At 42.6% G+C, this 17,011-nt stretch overlaps 2 protein-coding genes across 3 annotated transcripts in view; one reads left to right on the forward strand and one right to left on the reverse strand.

Moving 5' to 3' along the window:
* raph1b (Ras association (RalGDS/AF-6) and pleckstrin homology domains 1b) overlaps positions 1-12,312 on the reverse strand; it is a 38,605-nt gene extending 26,293 nt beyond the window's left edge. The window contains exons 1-2 of the mRNA XM_029452802.1: positions 12,057-12,312; positions 1,195-1,284 (exon numbers count right to left, since the gene is read on the reverse strand). The gene's annotated coding sequence lies outside the window, so the exon portion shown is untranslated. The remainder of the gene's footprint in view (positions 1-1,194; positions 1,285-12,056) is intronic.
* A 1,573-nt stretch (positions 12,313-13,885) lies between these two features.
* Positions 13,886-16,742, forward strand: LOC115019885 (uncharacterized). 2 transcript variants are annotated; one of them, XM_029449576.1, is made up of 4 exons: positions 13,886-14,145; positions 14,905-15,234; positions 15,319-15,464; positions 16,439-16,742. In XM_029449576.1, exons 1-4 carry the CDS (start codon positions 14,061-14,063, stop codon positions 16,550-16,552), a joined length of 675 nt encoding a protein of 224 aa, XP_029305436.1. In that variant the 5' UTR covers positions 13,886-14,060; the 3' UTR covers positions 16,553-16,742. The 2 variants fall into 2 exon arrangements, with proteins under 2 accessions (XP_029305436.1, XP_029305445.1); XM_029449585.1 differs by having other exon boundaries at positions 14,910-15,234.
* Positions 16,743-17,011: the final 269 nt, after the last annotated feature.

The raw sequence follows: 17,011 nt of genomic DNA on the forward strand, positions 1-17,011 counted from the left end.
ACACAGAGTCACCCGACAACACACGGCTGTAAACCTCCCTGACACATAAGCATCCAGACTTCCTGGAACAGTTTAAGTCCAGGGGAGCGGGCTTCCTCCTCTCAGCCTCAGGCTCCATCACCGCTGGGTCCCAGTTTAAAACCCAGCTTCCTTCCACATCCACAGCTGGGCTTTGTACACATCTATAACTTTTATAGATTAGGAAAAGGTACCAAGGAATATATTCCTCTTTCAACTCGTCTCCTCAATTAAGTGTGCACAGCTTATTTAGACACCAGCACTGCAATCAGACCGCCTCCAGAACATTTGAATTGGCTAGTTTTCCCAAACAACAACAAACGGTCTCTGTATGCTCTGTTGTTCTGCCCCGGGCCACTTATGTAAGCTATAACTCCCTATTTTATATGTATTTTTCTCTTCCCATTTCTCATTTGTGAGTTGAGGATACAGTTCTTCGTATTAAATCCGACAGTGACTGAGGTTATTGACAAAAGGAAAAACATTAACAGGAAACAGAATCTGTGCCCATGCGTGTGGCCATGTGTGCGTTTTCCTTCAAACCAGTGTCACACAGCCAAGACGGCACTCGAGAAAATGACTCGTCGTCACTTGTGTATAAATACAAGTGGAAACACTGAGACTCTGGCTTGCAGATCTGTGATAGTGAGAGAATAAAGGCGCACTGTAAGGAGCCACAGCCCAGCTCGCCCTCACATGGTTCTACTTTAGTCAGGAATTATCTCCTTCGGCGAGGAGGACTCTCCCCTGACAAGTTCCTCAGAGGCCTGACTCCTCTTTCATTTGGCTCTGATTTACAAGGCCCTCTGACGGAGGCTTAAAGGGGGGTGAAGCCTCCCTCTCTCCACTCTGAATTTACATCTTTTTACAACAAACACATGTATCCACACCGTCGACTGGGGATTCCACTCTCTGATGAATGTAAAGAAGTGACACGACAGATTTGATAAATCTGTCGTGTCACTTCTTCACGGCATAAAACCAGAATTTCAGAACACCTTAAATATATCTTCCCTGGTAGCTTGCTACAGCAGCAAAATAACAGTCACTGGGGCATGCATTTTGCAAGGCTTACTGGCAGCAATATCAATAAGGTTTTTCCTCTGCTCAGAATTTATTACCCACAGAAAGTAGCCCCGGTACCATTTACTCACTCCAGTTTACAGGAACTCTTACCTCTGAAGTGGCTTTCTCTCCTTCCCACTGAGGTTAAAGGTCAGACGAAACCACCACTCCACTCCACTCTTATGACGGGGTTTTTATCCTCTGGAAATGAAAAAAAAAGGAAGAATAAAATCTAATCAGATACGATTTAGTGTCTATTTTTGGAACTAAAGTAGCAAAACACAATCCCTGCTTTTGTCACCTCATCCAAGGCCATTAGTCAGTGAAATTCCAATCTTATAGATCCACTGCGTTTATTCATACTGCACTGCAGGAGAATTCAGAGACCTGGCAGCCGGCAGCTAGAGGAAGGCAGAACGATTTCACTGTCATAAGAATGCAGAGGATTAACTGTGGAGTGTGCTTGAGCGAGAGACTTAACTAAGCACAGACAAAAACGACACGCACAGCCAGAAAGACACTTATCGCGAAGCCCTGAAAGCAATCAAGTGCAGTTCTGCCTTCATTATAAACGGTCCTCATTATTACTGCGAGATTGAGAGTGTGACATTTGAGCTGACGAGGCCTTCTTCATTTGACTACAAAGCCTTTTTTCAGACCCACACACGCCGCCGACATAATAAGCATGGCAACCACGGCAGGCTAATAATTTCACGACATGAGTCAGAGTAGAAACCCGAACCTCAACAGAACTCTTATTTGTGTATCGACTGTGACTCATCAGTCTCAAGCAGGTCTCCACAATGCTGACTGGCGTTAAACATTTTAACAAATCATCAACTCATGCACACCAGTGCTGACTCATACCAGGCTAACCTTATTTTATGCAAAACAATCTGGAGGCCGAATCATAGTCTGCTCATAGAATATCATTCGGGCATGTCACATGTCTGTTGGTTGAAGGTTATAACATGCTGAGCTGGACGGGAAATATCAATGCTATGATTTGGTCATAGTGTGTGTTTACTGTGTGTATGAGGCAGCTGATGTTGTGGCTGCCAACTAGGAAGCTATTCCTGCTGGTTTCAGCTGTTCCTTCGTTTTTCTACACACCAACTGTTGTTCAGCCACAGCATGTGGGCCTTCTTTGTGTGTGCGTGTGTGTTTTCACAGCAAACACACTTCTTGTGACAGGGAGAGAGCGTCAGGAAGAGTATGACTTTAGTGTGCATGTCTGTGTACATGCACGTCATCATTATGTGTGGCAAAAACACACAATTGCCTTCTCAGATTACAGGTCACCCCCCTTTTCTCTCTGCTGTAATTTGCACACACAGTTAACGTGTGATATCGCTCAGTCAACACAAGGCCATTGAACAGGTGTGTCAGTGACACATGGATCCGTGCAGCTGCAGAGAACACAGTTGCTCCAGTCACAACAGCACAGGGGCCGGCAGGCAGCTGCTCCAATGCTGAAAACAAAGGCTGGCCTGCGGCACATGCACAGACAAACATTAACAACTTGTGATCAAAAAGCAAAGGCGATACAAAAATGGAGGACAAAAAAAGACTTTAATCTAACAATTCCAGACATGACGATGCATTTTCCTCTTCTAAAATCTGTCATATACCCAGTTTCCACCAAAATGAGCAGGTATATGCAGGTTTTCTAAACAAGGGGAAAACCACTTCAACAGGGGAGTAGACCGTCTCAGACACAAATTAAAATGTTACGGTGTTTACTTTAAAAAGACTATTTGTTCAGTCCCTTTCAAACTCTCAAACCAGAGTTGGTGATGGATGAACAGTGCAATAATCCACGTAAAGCAAACAAGACCTCCCCTTATAACTGAATGCTGAGGCGACTCCGTGGGCACTATGAAAACACACAACCGCCCAAAAAGGTGCCCTGTGTATCACCGCCCTTACAACAGTTAGTGTCAGTGGACTTTTTATGTGCCCCACTTCAACAACAGACCAAGGGGAAACACAGGCTCCTATGTAGTGGACACAGGTGTGTCCTTGTCCACCCACACTTCCCCCATTAACAGAAATCCTTTGGGGCAGCTCATTTCCTGTTGGGGCAGGAAGTGGGAAGGAGGGCAGGGCCCTGACCGAGCAGGGCTGATGATGTCACAGCAGGAAAAGAAAGACAGGACTGTAGTCGGGGGAAGTACAGAGAATGAGTAAGGCATCAGGCAGAACTAAACGCACGACACATGTTTACTGTGCGACTCCACCAATCACACCGTCAGAAGTACTTCCTGTGAGGAGAATTTAGTCATCCATATAAAAACCTGTACTGTAACAAAGGTTTTACATGACCACATAACAGACTGGCCCAAACTGACATTAAGTAACGGCAGATATGACACACAAGCCACTGCACAGCGTCTTTGTTACTCAGGATTACACGCCACATTAACTGAGCAGAACAGTGTACATTATGCCCCTTAGGCGCTTGTGTCGGCCCCACTCACAGAGCATGTACCCCTCATACTGATTCTCTTTCACAAGGATTACAAAGTGTTATCATCCAATAAACGCCACCAGAAAAAGCTTCATTTCAACACCATCATCATACCAGAAACATCACATCTATTGTAGAATCTTCTAATTCATAACGCATAAGATTGCAGAATAAACTGTAAATGTATCATTCTGAATTTCCAGTTTACACACAGGTATGGCAAATCTGATATGCCGGATCTGTAGCGCAAATACAGACCATAATACATGGATTGAGTATCAGCCATGTGCCCAATCCACATTTTCTGAGTCATTCCACAACAATATAATAAACATAAAAATAGGAATGATGGCCAAAAGGCTTTGACACAAAAGGAAGAATTATATTTTCAACCTAGATCCCTACGCAGCACGCTACAGAAGGTAAGCCAGGGGACTACTTTGTGTGTTTACTGCTGTTTGGACTATGAGACAAGCGTTTGAAATGATTTTACAGTCTTTTTAGTACATAGGCCTACATGATATATACAACATGTACTTAAGAGATGTCTCTTTATACATAAATACTTTACAGTCAAATGCAATCAAGTACAATACCACCAACAACTATAAAATATTAATACACAGTAAGAACACATCTCTTATCATACTCTTGCAGGCTAGTGAAGATGGAGTGCATTAAATGGTATCAAACCCCTGTGTGATCCCCATGTTACCTGTGATGTTGTGCGCGATAATAAAGCCATTTACAATTTAAGATGATCATAACAAATATTTTATAAACAGAGAGGGAAGTCTGTTCTTAACATTCCTGCACAGAAAAGCGTAGAGGACTACAGATTAATGATTACAGATGCATTCCACTCATTCTTGTGTTGCATGATAAGATAGCAGCTGGAAATGTGATATATTACTGCGTACGCTAAAGACATTGAAGATACCATTGGATGCTATAATCTGGTGGTGACCTCTAAAGTAGATATACTCCCTAATTCACTAATTATCTGTATAACAATGGCGGCACCCCGGGAGATATATTGATCAGACACGCCCAACAGCATCTTAATCTGCTTTTAGAACAAGAAAAGGTCTTCGCAGTGACCCTGAGACTTCCAGTAAGGGCATTGAGGTAAACCATCAGTCAGCTGATTGATGGTCTGCTACAAAACCGATCCTCGCTGGGAAGGTGCATTAATATTGATCAGCATATTGCTTTTATAAATCAAGACCAACTTATAAAGCTTCCATCGTTGCAGACTGCCTCCAGTAGTTTAACATAAAATCACTTCAAAAGTTTCCCCATTTTAAATTTGAACATCGGATACTCGCATGACTTTTGGGGCTGCGTTCCTCAAACGACTGCCAGCTGGTGAACGCTGGATTATTCAGTTTAAGTGACTCTTCAATGATTAAAATGAGCACCAGCTACCCATGTGGGCACTTGATTTTATTCAGTGCACTCAACGTCTACAGACACCAAAGACACCACTCGCACACAGTGATGTCTGGTTGCGATTACAAGGAGCTGATCTCCTCTCCTCAGTGGGATTCTTCAAGGTCCGTGCAGGCGAGCACTCTGCTCTGGAAAAACCACACATGGTGGGAATTATGGAATAATGCTGCGTCAGGAATGTTCCCACGATGGCCAGTGGGATCTGATGGAGGTCCCACTGGCTGGCGAGCTGCCAGTGGGGTTTATGGGGTAATGTAACACACCCATACAGAGTTTCATGATCAAATGCCTCGTTAGTCTACATTTATCCTCTTGTGTTGGATGGGAATAGTCCTTTGTGTGCACCGGTTTCATTTAACTGCAAAAGAAATCAGTTCAACTGTCCGGCCTCGTCATTAGCACAGCCTGCTCACAGTTGATCAGGTTAAAGACAGAAATGTCACTCCTCATTAACAGTGTTTCGTCTCCAATAATCTCTCGAGGGGGGGATCACCAACAGCAGTGGGGGGGTGAAGGGTCAAGCTGACTGAGCGCAAATACGCCAGTGACCCTCCCCATAGTCTTAAAGCCGGTCATGGTGCCAAACTCGGGGGCAGATCTTCATTCAGTCACTGAGTGGAGTTGCCCGTGTGGCACGTGGGCCGAAATAATCAGGAATCACTAGAGAGTGAAGATCAGCGGAGCGGAGAGAGATTAGCAAGCTACTCAGCCACTAACTTAACCCAGAGACTCATTCAATAGAGGCTCTGGCTCACTCGCAGAGCTGCCAGGGTATTAGTCAATGAGATTTGGCAAAAGGCAGCCACACACACGCACACACAGCGCTATTTTGTGAGATTAAGCCCACAGGTTTGAGTGACTGTCAAGGGATTCTCTCGCAAAAATGTGTCAATCCACTTCTACCATGGCACGCACGGCTGTTTTCACTTGGATTCTCGCTGCGTTGTAGGTCACTGACGGAAACTCTAAATTCCTTCAGTGTCCTACATGAACCTAAAATGAAAAATGGAGCAGCCTGCCAAAATCCGACGGTACAGTAAATGCAGGGCTCTAGCTGAGTGTTGTGATAAAACAAGTGTGACTTTCAGACTTTGGCAGGAGACGCAAGGAAAACGAAGAATGACCTCAGTGTTTCCAAGTCGTATTTCACATGAAATCAACGGCTCTGAAGAACTTTTTATTGGTTCTCGTAAACCTCGCTCTCCTGTCCTCTCCATCCGATACTTCTCTCCTCTCACCAAATTACATTCTTCACCCTCTTCCTCACAGGTGTTCCTCCACTTCCTCAAAACATTTTTGGCAGTCAGCTCGGTTGTGGAGTCACTGCTGATATGGCGATGTGTGGTGACCCTTGTGGCTCTTGCTTTGGGATGTTATGATTGGGCGATGTGACAAGGCCTGGCTGCTCCCCAACCCCCTCTCGTTTCCCTTCCCCGAGGTTTTACCGCACGCTCAAGTACCGCCTGGATAGTGTAGCAACTTCTAACAAACATGAGCTGGGGTAACTTTCATGATTATGGGTGAGAGTGTAGTTAAAGTCTGAGGGGGGAAAAGTAGGTTACAGTGCATATTTAATGGCTAAACAAGCAATTTCAGCCCCAGCTTTTGGGTGTACTGCACGTACTGAACTGAACACGGAAACACTTGAAACTAGTGAGCCTGTTTTGTGTGTATGTAGTTTAACACAATCCCCACAATTGCTACAATTGAAGAAGTTGACAACTTGAATCCAGTGCACGCTCAGCAGGTCTGGAATCTATTTTCTATGCGTGGCAAGATATGTGTTTGCTCCCATGATTCAGGCATACACTGCTGCTTTTGTAACCACACACAAACATGGCACCCCCAACACAATGTGATGCCAACCTAAGGACACTATAATCACTGTAACTGGATCCCTAACTTTCTCTGATAGTCTTATAAAGCCGCATTGTTAGTGTATTATAAGTGCTATATAAATCTGAATCCTCAGTGGATTTGACTGGAATGTAACCCAGAGGTCAATGATTAAAAAGCAACAGTACAAGCATAAACATTTTTGAGCCAAACGGCGGGCGTTTCGCAGGGGGGCGAGGGAAAACAGTACAGTTCATATTGCCTGCATCTGTGTTTGTATGATGGACTACAGGTGTTACCAGAGTCTGCAAGAAGGCAAACAAACACCATCATCCCTGCCACATAAACACACAGACACGCACACTGCTGTTATGGTTTCATGAGAACTAGCTGAACTCTGAAGAGACGACACAGGAACTGGCAGTGCCGATGTTTATCCCAGACTATAACACTTTGCCTGATCTGCTGCAAAGAACTTTCATCTAATTAAAATCAGGGATGCAAAATAGCGCACGTGAAAGCAATACACAGAGTAGGAAATAAATCCACTTTCTCCTTCCAAATCTACGTCTGCGGATCATACATCACCCAGTCAATAATGCATTTTGTTTTAGACAGCAGCCAGACAGCACATGGATATTTCTTCTAAGTTAGCACTTTGTGTGCTCTTTATACTACTCTCTCTGAAGCACCCCTGCTTGCCTTAAGCATTTTTTGTTCTCTCCATGTCAAAGACCCATTATTCATGGCCCAGCTCAATCCACACAGACAGGCTGCCCCATCCATCAACCCATCCCGTGACTGTTGCAGAGGAGCTTTAACTGGACTTTGTTGTGGATAATGTAGGCAGGTGGGGTAGAGAAAGAACATGATAGCATTAACCACCGCCTCCACGCTGTTCTACTCACTGATACCTGATGCGGCTGCTGGAATTCTAGCTGAGAATTCCCACTGGGATGAGATTCCCTTTTCCAACCATAGATGCTAAGATCAATTTCAGGTTGAATACCCAACAGGGTGCTACTTAACGTAAAGATAGGTGGCCTCAAGGCTTTGTGGCAGTCTCAGGTGTTAATCATGCTGTCTGCATGTGATAGAGAGTAACAATCTCACAGAAGACCCAATTTTTGACAGGGCCCACCATTTCCTGTCACGTGTACTTTTGAGTTAAACGACCCCCTGCTACAGTGAATGGAACAGACCATCTGTAAGGGAGGGGGGGGGGGGGTCTTCATCAGCAGCTCAGCAGTGAGAATCAGCCACCTGCCATTGTCAAAGTCACACTGATTAATAGCTGCCTAAGCTGCTTAAACATGCTGTACAGTGAAAGAGGTAGCACACAAAGGGACAATTATTGAATGAGCAATAATGTATTATAGCAGATCAGATACAATATAGGAAACTAGGTCACGGAAGAAGTAGTATGGAGATAAAGACTGAGTTATGTAGTTTAATAGGTTCATCGCCTTACAAAATGTGCTTTTAAAAACAAAAATAGTTACATTTTGGAGTCTGAACCTCTGTATCAGAAAGTAAGGGCTTATTTCCACAGATGCTTATACAGGTAGAATCCAACCCAACAGAAACACATTACATATCTCCAATTACAGTAGCCTCAGTAGACCAGAATGCAATGCAACCACCAATCAAATTATAACCCACAGATAGGTGCAACAAGTGCAGACCTGTCCTCCTAATGTTGTTGAAAGGTAATCTGGGAAATGTACAAGTAACTCCTAAAAACCGTGAATGAATATTATCTATTAAGTACCTAAAAGTGTTCCTTTAAGAAGAAGGACCTCCACTAGGACCTGTACTAAAAATGTATACTTGTGAAAGTGCTTCGGGAGAAAACGTTCACCCACTGGCACAGATATACGTACATGGCAAAGACATCTAATTGTAGTTCAATCTTTACCGTTTGTATCTCTAGGTGTGTATGCGCTTGACTGCACCTGCTGAACGAAGACCCAGATAGTGCATTGCCCTGAAAAGAGCGGAGGGTGCCCTCCTTCTGCCTACTCCTATCAGCGGTGCAGCCGGAGAGTAGAGGCTGCAGTGTCCATACATTGGTTTAACAAGGGCAGACGGTAAAACACGCCTACATACTGATGTATATATTACTTAACAACAATAGAAAAACTGATGCATAAGATAGAAAAAGTGCAAGTCCCAAAAACCTTATCCAAAACTATTCTCCTTCCCAAAGAACATAAATCAAACATCACAAGAGAAAAGGCTGCATGTGTGTGTTTCAAACAATACATTTCCTGCAATAGAGGGCATTGATATAAGTCTGTAAGTAGGCCTATGTATGAAAAGGCCAACAGGAAGAGCAACTCGCTATCTGGAACAGGAGAGGGTTTGCAGGCTACAGGCGGGCTGGTTAGCCATTTGTCTTTGTTTCCAAATGGCAGGGGCAGCTGCCACCAAAGGTCAGCAAAATGTTACCAGAACAAGGCCCTATAGAGGCTGGGAGCATGCGCCTGCGACAAGAGGGGGGACACACCCAGGTGGAATGACACAGACACCCATAATGTGGCATCTTGTTTGGCATCAAGGAGCTGGGCCCTTGTGCAGCTGCTGGTGGCCTTTTGCACAACTCCCCCAACCTAAGCCAAGGTACTACCTCCTATCAGGGTTAATATCAGGTTACACTCGCCCCTCCGGGTCTCCATCAGGGTGTGTTGAAGGCTGCGTTTGAAGTGCCATCTTCCCCCTGCACTCCTTTACCCACCTACACCCACCCCCGGCTGTAACACAACCTGGGTAAACTTACACCAACCACCATCGCCACCCCCCCAACCTCGTCTCTGGAGCTTTTGTGCAGAACAGACTTATGCCCAGGGACATGGGTGGATGGATGGGTGGGTGGAGGTCAGACATGGCCCTTGCAACTCGCACGACAGAAAGTGCTGAGGGACGGATGGACCTTGCAGATGCAAGCACACACACACACACACACACACACACACACACACACACACACACACACACACACCAAAACATTTTTTGACAACTGTTTTTCTCATCTAATCAACTACATCCAAAGGAAATCAAGCGTACACAAAAAAAGGATGAAAGGCAGCCGAGAGATGGAGGGAGGAAAGCTGAAAGGCTTTTTTTTCCCTTCCCTTCCACTTCTGGCAAAACAAGACAGAGTGAATGAGAAAACCATGTTTCTGGTTATGTATTTCGAGCTCTTCCAAAATATATACCCTCTCTCCCTGGGTTCTCGTTTCAAAAGCCTCGAGTAAGAAAGCTGACAGGGAAAAATCCCTTACATGTGTTTTTAAACAGGAGCAATGAAATGACACGCTCTCTTCTAACATGTGTTTTACCTCTGTGGCTGGAAATTTAATCTATGACTGAGCTTTTTATGACTGAGCTGTATACCATACTGCCCGAACGCAATGACTTCAGGACTTTTAAGTAAATGCCGTGTATTATGCGTTTACACCAATGCCATCACAACAAAATCCTCTTTTTGGCATATAAAATAAGATACTGAATCAAACAAGCACAAATTATATTGGAAATGATGTTGGAATTCAGCCACGGGCCTAAAATACGCACAACAAGTTGCCTCTAACATTAAGAACAGAGCAAATATTTTCGAACCAGTTGATAATAAAAGTTATTTCATTCCTTATGGGACACAGCACAGGAAACAGAGACACAATAACAATACCCAAAGGAACAAAAACAACATATTGCTGGGTTTTCCAGATGTGCTTGTGCCTTCTTCTGTCTCTCCGACGAAACAGTAAGTGACATCTGACTGCAGAAAACATAACAAGCTTAAAGGCATCTGCCTGAGGAAAAGCAACCAGCAAGCAGTTATTTTCATCCCATTAACTGCACTGTAAGCGAATGGGCTGCATTGTTGAAACACTGTCCCATGCCCAGAATAATGTGCTTCTAGTCTAGTGCTTTGTGGATGCAAATCAAGCGTGCCTTAAGGACACAGACAGACTATTATAATGCCACTGTGGGGAATAAAGGCTGGGCCAAGTGGCTGCTTAGTGGCTTTTTGTTTGTTTGTTTTGTGTATTCACCCCTGAACAGAAGAGATATGGTTTAAAAACGGTCCTGTCTGGCCTTGGTAGAGTAAATAACAAACATTAGGCATGTTTACTGGGTGACAACCTGGACCCATAGGGTAGCGAGCCAGGCAGAGTCATGGTCAGCAACCCCTCTACAAATGACCTTTGAACCCCACTGTCAATGAAGGGTCATTATCTTCACAGTGTTAATGTCTCGTGCTAAACTTGACTTGTGAGGGAAACATTGGTTATTTGGGAACCTCCATGTATTCTGCCAGTAAAGAAGCAGCAAAGTATAAACACAACACATAAGCTGCATAGCTTTTTAAGCTAATTCGTCAGGCTAAAGTGGGTGCTAGCATGAAATTGATGATAGCCACTGGCCAAACTGGCCATCCAATCTGCTGCCCGGCGGCGTCATCCAACAAAGGGAATTAAAACGGTGTTCACGAGCTGCAGTGATGGAGGTAGCTGATAATGAGCTAAACCCAGCCACACATTGCCACTTATGGAACCGTTTTTATAGACATAAAATATAGTGTTCTAAAAATGCACCAGTAAGATACACACATTAGCGCGACTAAACCATCGGCCATTACCAGTAACAGCCTCCTCTCGCTGAACAGGGTGGAGACTACACATCTTCCTTCTGCTCAGTTACACATACAGGGGAGGAAAATTAGGTTGAAAATACCTTGTGGACAACAACAGAGTGTAAGGGCTCGTCTTTGGCAGCATAACTAACAATTACAACATAACAATAGGCTCACGTTCAAATTGCCTCTCCCATGAAAGCTGCGGCTCTTTTCCCAGTCGCCCCAAACGCTGCACGCCCTTTCTCCCCAAGAAAGGGATTGTTCAATGGCCGCATAGGGGGCACACAAACCCCCCCATTCAAACACCCTGCCACATAACACACACTTTCTCTAACAGGCAACAACACCTTCACCATGTCTTGCTTCGTAATAGTGTTGCTTGTATGGTAAACAGTATAGCTACTCCTCCGCCTCCTTTCCCGAGGACACAATCTAGGATGGGCTGGCTTGAGAAATTGTCATTTATTTATGATTGACAATTCTAGTCTCTCAACATGCTTATTTAAGGAAGAGGGGGAAAAGGCGTTAGAGAATTAAAACATACCGGGATATTAAAGAAAAAAATCTACTTACAGTCAAATGGGATTCACAAAGAGGGTTCTCTTCTCTCCTGTGTTCTCCAATGGGAGAGCCAATATCCCTGCCCTCAGGGACACAAAGCCGAAAACCCCCTGATAGGATATGTGTAATTATCTGTTTAAAAGATGAATCTAGTTAAAAACAGCCTGTTATCCTCATGTTTTCACACGTCGCCTCGTCTACATATACAATCCCATTCCCTCTCCCATTCTTCTCTCCCGGAGCTGCTGAGGAGACACGCTGCGCGTCTCCGTCGTTTCCTGTCCAGCCCAGAACCCAACGCTGCCTTCAGGGGCTGTCGGAAATATATTATATCAGAGTTGATCGCAGAGAAGATGAATGACCTAGCTAAACGGCATATATGAACATGGCAGACTGGAATTGCGGTGTTACCCGATGTTGACCAATTGCCATATTTTAGTTCAGTTTTCCGATTAATTATTGGGTAAAAAAAGATAGACCCACGAAAGTAGTAGTCTCGGAGGAACAGTGAAGGCAGCATCAGTTTCCAGTAGTTATTCCCTCTAGCGAGTGGCAGATAATAATAATAATAATAATAAATAATAATAATAATAATAATACAAATATTTAAACTTTAAATCAAGGTAAAATATGTTTTAAAGAAAATATAGTAAAATGAGTGCAGGCACATTTAAACGCACTGGAGCTCTGCGGGGGTTCCGGTTGATGCTCTCCTAAAACCACCCCAGCAGACAAAAAGGGACTTGTTCCAGATTAGGAGATTATGGCATGTTATCCATATGGACACATGGCATTACCAACCCGTCAATCCCCCCTCATCCATTTTCTGAATCAGAATTACAGACATTTTAGAAATGCTATAATCCCCATTTCACAATCCCTGAATCTGTCACCATGTGTTGCCATACAAAGTAAATATTTTCGACCATTTAATGGTCTCTAATCCCTGGTCTGGGCAGTTAAACCTGTATACAAATCAGGAAAAGGCATTGGAGCAAAGTGATATATTGCTGCAATTAATATAAGATTGTATCTGAAAAGCAATGTTTCTGGTTTGTAGCAGTAGAAAACGCTTATCAACAGGCTGATCAAAATTAAATGCTTTATCGCCATCTAGTGGACAAAGAACGCAACTGCACATTCAATTTAACCCCTTTTTGTACAGTCATGAGTTTTTAAATCAATCAAAAAATAAAAACTTTTGGAATGGAATTATCTTCTCTTATTGCTGTCATTGTGCTATTGTTTCTCGGTGACATATATATGTTATGTGTCTGTACATGTGTCTTACTCGATGACTCATACAGTGGAGAGACACTTTCTTCTTCACTTCTCCCAGACATATTTTCTCTGCCAGTCAGCCTTTGGTAATGACACTTTGGCAGTCACATGAATGTCAGTTAAAACCTGTTTGGTGCTTCTTATTGTGTTCGGTACCTTTACAAATGATACACCGGGTCATTGAACCTTTGGTCACTCACTCCACCTTCAACTGGCTGCTGAGTATTTTCTCATAATGCCTGCATTTACATGCAAAATGTTTTTTATTTATTCTGGTAAATGTATTAAGTACTGTTTTAAATAGGAATTGAAAGGTGTGTATTTACCAAGTTTTAGTTTCACTCTCTTATTCTTTGTATCCACACAATGATGCAGTATGACAAATAATGAGTTTACTAGGTAGGAACAGAACTGTTAAACTTAAATTAATGAAAAACTTAAGTCATCAAAGGTCACAAACTCTGGGAGAGAGCGGAAACTTCAGAAGAGGAGGCGTTTTCTGCCACAGGATGTTTTCCCTTAAGAGAGAACGTGTGAGGTTCAGTCACTGCACCAACGTGGGAGTGTTTCAATCAGAGTTGCATTAGTCAAAAAAACGCTTGCAACCAGATGATATCGGAGTACCAGATCAGACTTCTCTGTAGCAAACACGCTTTGCTGAAGGAGCTTGATGTTTTTTAAGTTGATGAAGGAAATCCTCCAGGCGAGTTCACACTCTCGGTGCAGACGATCAAGATGAGAGCTTTCTGGATGTTCGTGATCCTCCTGAGCTGCAGGTTATCTCATGCCACTAAATCTCAGAGCATCCACGCCTGCAAATGTGAGTTGTAGACTTTATTGCGACAAATACCTTTTACTAATTCATATTCTCATAATTGTTAGTATTCAGGTGGCAGTATAGCAGTATTGTAACTATTCTCACAGCTAAGTTAATGCGCATAAAGTACGGGTCAAGGAGGCGTAAAGATCAGGAATGTGTTCCTCTGTAGCTTCAAGTTAATATATCCTGACTTATTGGCTGTTTATCTATTGATTCGTAGCTCAGATGATCTTTATAGTCTAAAATTGCTGGCTGAATTTGTGTGTTGAGACATCTTAATGTTAACCAGTCAACAGAGAAACATGAAAATAAAGTGTTTTGCTGTTTACATAGTCGTTACATAGCGATACCTCACATAAACTACCACCATCACCACCTCTTGAGCGGCTGACTCAAATGTGCCACTCACATGGCAAATGTCTGTTATTCATGTGAAATGTGAGGCTGGTTAAAAGAGGCAACATGTGCCGCTTTTGAGCTGTGTGGGGGTGGAGTTCCTGTGAAATGACGAGTTTCAAAGCCTGGATTTTGGTTAGTGGAATTAAATGCAAATAAATCAATGTTTGCAGGAATTGTCACTGTAAGCAGCCACTTCCTTTGCAAAGGTTTTTGGGTGTCGGGTACACACAGGCATCCTGACTCGGTTTACTGCAACAACAAGGAACTACTCATCATCACACTGTGTTTGCAAGAGACATCTATACATCAGAAATTAGAGTACAATTGCAACCAAAATAATTTTGACATTTTTCTCCGCAGCACAGCTGAAAACGCTCTGTGTACCTGCCGGAGACAACGTGCCCGTGCCTTGCCCAAATGTGACCGCAGAAGACGTGACCTTTAACCTTCTTAAGGACGATGAAGTGATCCACAATCACACTTGCATCCGTGACAAAACTTCACAAACCTGTAAATCTCAGAAAACCCGTGTGGCCGTGGAACTACATGGAGAAAATATATCCGTCACTTTCATGCTCCCTGGAGTGAACGCCAGTAGCTATGGGGTCTACAGATGTGAGGGCATAGTCATGTTCCCTCCTCCGTACAAAAAAGTATCAAGTACTGTGTTGATCCTGGTACTCGTAGAAGGTAAATATTCCTATACATTACATTTATCATGTTGTGTGCATATGTTTCAGTACACTGAATACTTCCTGAATATGTTTCTTCCAGGACACCAATGCAAATTCAATAAAGACCACAGTAAGCCTAAAACGGGTGGAGATCAAAAAGATGGATTTCTCTGGATTTGGATTCTGGGGCTTGTACTTCTTGGCATTTACAGCGTAACCGTCACCGTCATTGCCGGCGTCATCTTGGTATAAATATTCCTCAAGCACATAACACCAGATGAGTTTAGAGCAAATGCAATATTTAATTGTCACAAGAACAATTTGAACTATATATATATCCACATTTATATATATATATATATATATATATATATATATATATATATATATATATATATATATATATATATAAATATAAATGTGGATATATATATAGTTCAAATTGTTCTTGTGACAATTAAATATTGCATTTGCTCTAAACTCATATATATATATATATATATATATATATGGATATACATATAGTTTAAATTGTTCTTGTGACAATTAAATATTGCATTTGCTCTAAACTCATATATATATATATATATATATTTATATATATACATATACATATATATATATATACATATAAGTATTGATAGATTTAAAATGTGAAATCTATTTTCCCCAGTTTGTTGGGAGTTAGAAAGCTCTCACCTGACAATACAACCTCTTTATAAGCTGGAGAATAGAGGCACACCAAAAGCGGCACATATACTGTCGTAGTAACACATATTTTAAGATTTCCAAAAAACAAATCTGAGACGTTTTTGTATAAAATGTAGTGATCCTGTTGTGATTTTGTTTTTTTCTCCACTTTTAATTAATTCACCAGCTTAACTTTATTTTTGTGTGTTTATTAATTAATTAATTCAAAAGCCATTTTATCCATTAAGATGCTTTTAAAAACGTTTCTCTTAGAGAGTTCTCACCTTCGCAAATTCTGTTTGTTACTTTTACTTTTTGTTGTGCTTGAAATAATCAGCCAAGTCTAATAAATGCGTAACTTTTAAATGATGACATGTTTGATACACGTCAGGTCCCCAAATTCACAGAAAATAAACTAAATCCGGAAGACACAACCCGTGTCCTCGATGTCAGCTACATCAGCACACTGTACGTAACACACACACACACACACAGACACACACATAATGCTGTCTTCACGTGTCTTACAGGTGAAGTGGAGGAGGTCGGATTCCCAGAGTGACTACATGAACACCAAACCCAAAGCACCCAGGGACCGCAAGAAGAAAGGATGGGTCCAACATCCTATTCCACGACACTTCTGATCACCCGTGCAGCGTCTCAGCCTTATACCCTCTTAGTCTAGATATAAACACACGTGTGTCCTTGTAGTAGCTTCACCTGAGCAGAACATGATCGTGAGTGAGGTTTCTTCATTTTGTTGTCAGTACTTGTTTTATGTCTACACAGCGATTCTTTTTACAGTTGTGGATGTATATAAAAAAAAAAAGCCAGCTTCCTGTTTCACTTACAGTCTCTGCCTGTCACACCCCCACACACACACTGATCTGTCGCTGGAACCCCTCTGTGGTCGAAACAGAAGGTGGGAGATTTAAGAGTATTTAACCTCACTTCCACCTCACTCGGTGAAACATAAGACCACAATTTTAAAATGAAAAAAAGCTTTGAAAAGACCTCTACAACAAACGAAATATCCAGCATCTCTTTCCGCGCTCTTATTTCTGAGAAAATAAAAACACACAAACGTGTATTCGCAGAGTTAA

Source organism: Cottoperca gobio, chromosome 2, assembly GCF_900634415.1.
Source record: "Cottoperca gobio chromosome 2, fCotGob3.1, whole genome shotgun sequence".
Lineage (NCBI taxonomy): Eukaryota > Metazoa > Chordata > Actinopteri > Perciformes > Bovichtidae > Cottoperca > Cottoperca gobio.

Coding starts and splice junctions, on each gene's coding strand:
- LOC115019885 (XM_029449576.1), top strand. CDS start 14,061: ATGAGAGCTTTCTGGATGTTCGTGATCCTCCTGAGCTGCAGGTTATCT. Junction 15,235..15,318: donor GATCCTGGTACTCGTAGAAG/GTAAATATTCCT, acceptor TGTTTCTTCCAG/GACACCAATGCAAATTCAAT. Junction 15,465..16,438: donor TCATTGCCGGCGTCATCTTG/GTATAAATATTC, acceptor CGTGTCTTACAG/GTGAAGTGGAGGAGGTCGGA.